This window comes from Brassica rapa, unplaced genomic scaffold, assembly GCF_000309985.2.
Source record: "Brassica rapa cultivar Chiifu-401-42 unplaced genomic scaffold, CAAS_Brap_v3.01 Scaffold0124, whole genome shotgun sequence".
Lineage (NCBI taxonomy): Eukaryota > Viridiplantae > Streptophyta > Magnoliopsida > Brassicales > Brassicaceae > Brassica > Brassica rapa.
The window spans coordinates 25,001-27,829 of NW_022610068.1; the positions used below are offsets into that span (position 1 = coordinate 25,001).

Below are 2,829 nucleotides of genomic sequence, written 5' to 3' on the forward strand. Positions count from 1 at the left end.
TAAGCTCGAGTTTTGATGGACTGGACTGTCCAAGTCAGTCTGATTAGTCCAAGTAGTACTTATGCTGGTCCATCATCCAACCAAGTGTTAACATTTTTCCTTGGTATAATCGAGGGCAAGCGTACTGAAGGGATGAATTAACTCTTTTGTGTTATAAAACACATGTGGATTGCTAGTAACCATGTAAAGGAAGAACGGACCGTGTCCAGGCCCAAGACCAAGACCGCGTCCAAGAGAGAAAGAGAGAGAGGCGGCCAATGCATTGGACCGACCTTAGATCTTAGTTTTAGGAACTTTCCTTTTCTCTTCATGTTTATCTATAAGAAGTTTTCCTTTTTACTTTAGGATAAGGATTTGTACTATTTCCTTTTATCCATATCTTGTAATCCCCTATATAAGGGAACACTTTGATTAATGAAATAGACACACGATTTCCCCATCTTTTACAACACGTTATCAGCACGATAGCCTCTAATTCCCTGAGACCTAAATCGATACCTAAAAGCCTATTACCGGCGACTCTAAGCTAAACCCTAGACGTTCTCCATTGCTCCAAAAAAGCTTGACATCCTCAAGACCGAACGTCCTCAGCTCCCTGATCGCGTCCTCAGCTCGCACACAAGAAGAACGCATCCGTCCAGCAACTAGCTCGCAGCTCGCGTCCGTTCCCAGCTCGCATCCGACTACATCAGCGACCCGATAGGAGGCAGCAAGCGTTCTTTCTCAACAGCTCGAGGTTCTCAGGTGATCCGGTTCTTTACCTCTACAAAACTAAGGTATGAACACAATCTGAGAACATAGAATAAGATCGAAACCCTAATCCATCATTATGGAAATCTTATTCTTGTTTAAACCTTAAAAGAAAAGTACAAGATCAAAATCGACAAAGTCTTAGAACTAGAAAGTTAAAATCGATTCCAAACTAGAACTTGATTGTATGATTGATTGAATCTGAAACCTGGTAAACCCTAATCAAGGAATCGAAACCCTAAACCCTAAAGTTAAAAATCGATTTTAAGATTGCTATTGCTTGTTTGATTTCTTGCCTATTCTTGATGTTTAGGAATGTTAGATTGTTCTTCTTGAAATAATCTAACTAAGAACACAAAATACTTAAGGCCTTGAAACCTTAACATAAGGTTGATAAGAATTCAAAGATTGAAACCCTAGGGATTATGAAAAGAAGTAAGATAAGGTAGATTGTTTTTACATGAAACCGAATATTGTAATGCATTCACAATTGATCGACCAGCATATAGATCATACAAGTTTAGGTTGTTAGAAAACCTATTGAACCGTGAGGTTCATGATTGATAGCACCATGGTCGTATAGAATTGTTTGAACATCATGAATGCGTAAGACATGTTGTGGCCGAGCTTGTTTATCATGCGGCCACGTGATCATATTATGAACCTAATACATTACATGGTAATATGATTCAGATGTCGAAAATAGCAAACAGAGACTATGCACCCCTTAATCTCTCCGGAGATAACTACTTACAGTGGGCATTAGACACAAGGATTAGTCTAAAGTCCAAGGGACTCGGTGATACAATCATCGAAGACAACAATGAGAATGAAAAGAACCGATACAGAGCCTTAGGCCTTATGCGGCATCATCTCATTGATGGTCTTAAAGATCAGTACATGACAATCGAGAATCCACTAGATCTTTGGATGGCTTTAAAGAATAGATATGATCACCACAGGATGGTGTTGCTTCCAAAAGCAAGGCATGATTGGATGCATCTAAGATTCTTAGACTATAAGTCGGTGGATGATTACAATTCAGCTCTATTCAAGATTGTCTCAATACTAAAGTTGTGTGGTGAAGAGGTAACCGATAGCATGATGCTTGAAAAGACTTATACTACCTTTAATCACTCGAATTCTGTGTTGCAAGAGCAATACAGGACAAAGGGTTTTGCCACATACACTGATCTGATCTCATGTCTACTCCTGGCCGAGGCAAACAATGAACTCCTACTAAAGAGTAACGGAGTTAGACCGGCCGGGACAGCACCACCACCCGAAGCCCATGAGGTTGAGAAGAAGGATCCCAATGAGACATACTTTGTCCAAGACAATAAGAAACCATACGGCAGTAGCCGTGGTGGGTTCAAAAGGCGTGGACGTGACAACTCAAACGGTCGAGACGGCTACTCAACTGGCCGGAAAGGAAACCACAATAACCGTGGTCGTGGTTCCAATTACGGCCGGGGTCGAGGCAGCTACGGCCGCGGACGAGGTGGCATATCCAAACCATCTTACACGTCCAACAAGTCTCTATGCCATAGATGTGGCAGTGACAACCATTGGGCAAAGAACTGTAGAACTCCGAAACACTTGTGCGACCTCTACCAAGAGAGCCTCAAGAACAAGAATCCGGAGGCAAACATGATCCAAGAAAACGTCCATGAGGACAAGGGATATGGGTATGATGCTGACAATGAATCCGACAAGGATAACCAAGATGACCTAATGGATTTTGAAACATCTGATTGTCTCAAGGACTAGTTTTTCGAATCACATTGTCTTATTGCTTTATGTTTTTGATTTGGTGTTTTTATTTTATGTAATGGAATTTTAATAAGAAGAGTTTTAAACATCTTATGAAGTCTCTAAAGTTTAGAAATTTTATTTATAGAATGAATGATGAGATGAGTATACTTGTGGTGGATAGTGGCACAAGTCATACAATACTTAGAGACAAAAGGTACTTCATAAATCTCACAATGCAAAGCGCAAAGGTACATACCATTGCGGGTGAGGCTAGCCTGATTGAAGGTCACGGCCAAGCCTATGTGATGATGCCTAATGGCACTC

The 2,829-nt window shown here is 40.9% G+C and overlaps 1 protein-coding gene across 1 annotated transcript; it reads left to right on the forward strand.

Annotated features, from left to right (window-relative positions):
- The first annotated feature begins 1,443 nt into the window (after positions 1–1,443).
- Positions 1,444–2,520, forward strand: LOC117129759. Its single transcript, XM_033283023.1, has one exon. It carries the CDS (start codon positions 1,444–1,446, stop codon positions 2,518–2,520), a length of 1,077 nt encoding a protein of 358 aa, XP_033138914.1.
- Positions 2,521–2,829: the final 309 nt, after the last annotated feature.

Coding starts and splice junctions, on each gene's coding strand:
- LOC117129759 (XM_033283023.1), top strand. CDS start 1,444: ATGTCGAAAATAGCAAACAGAGACTATGCACCCCTTAATCTCTCCGGA.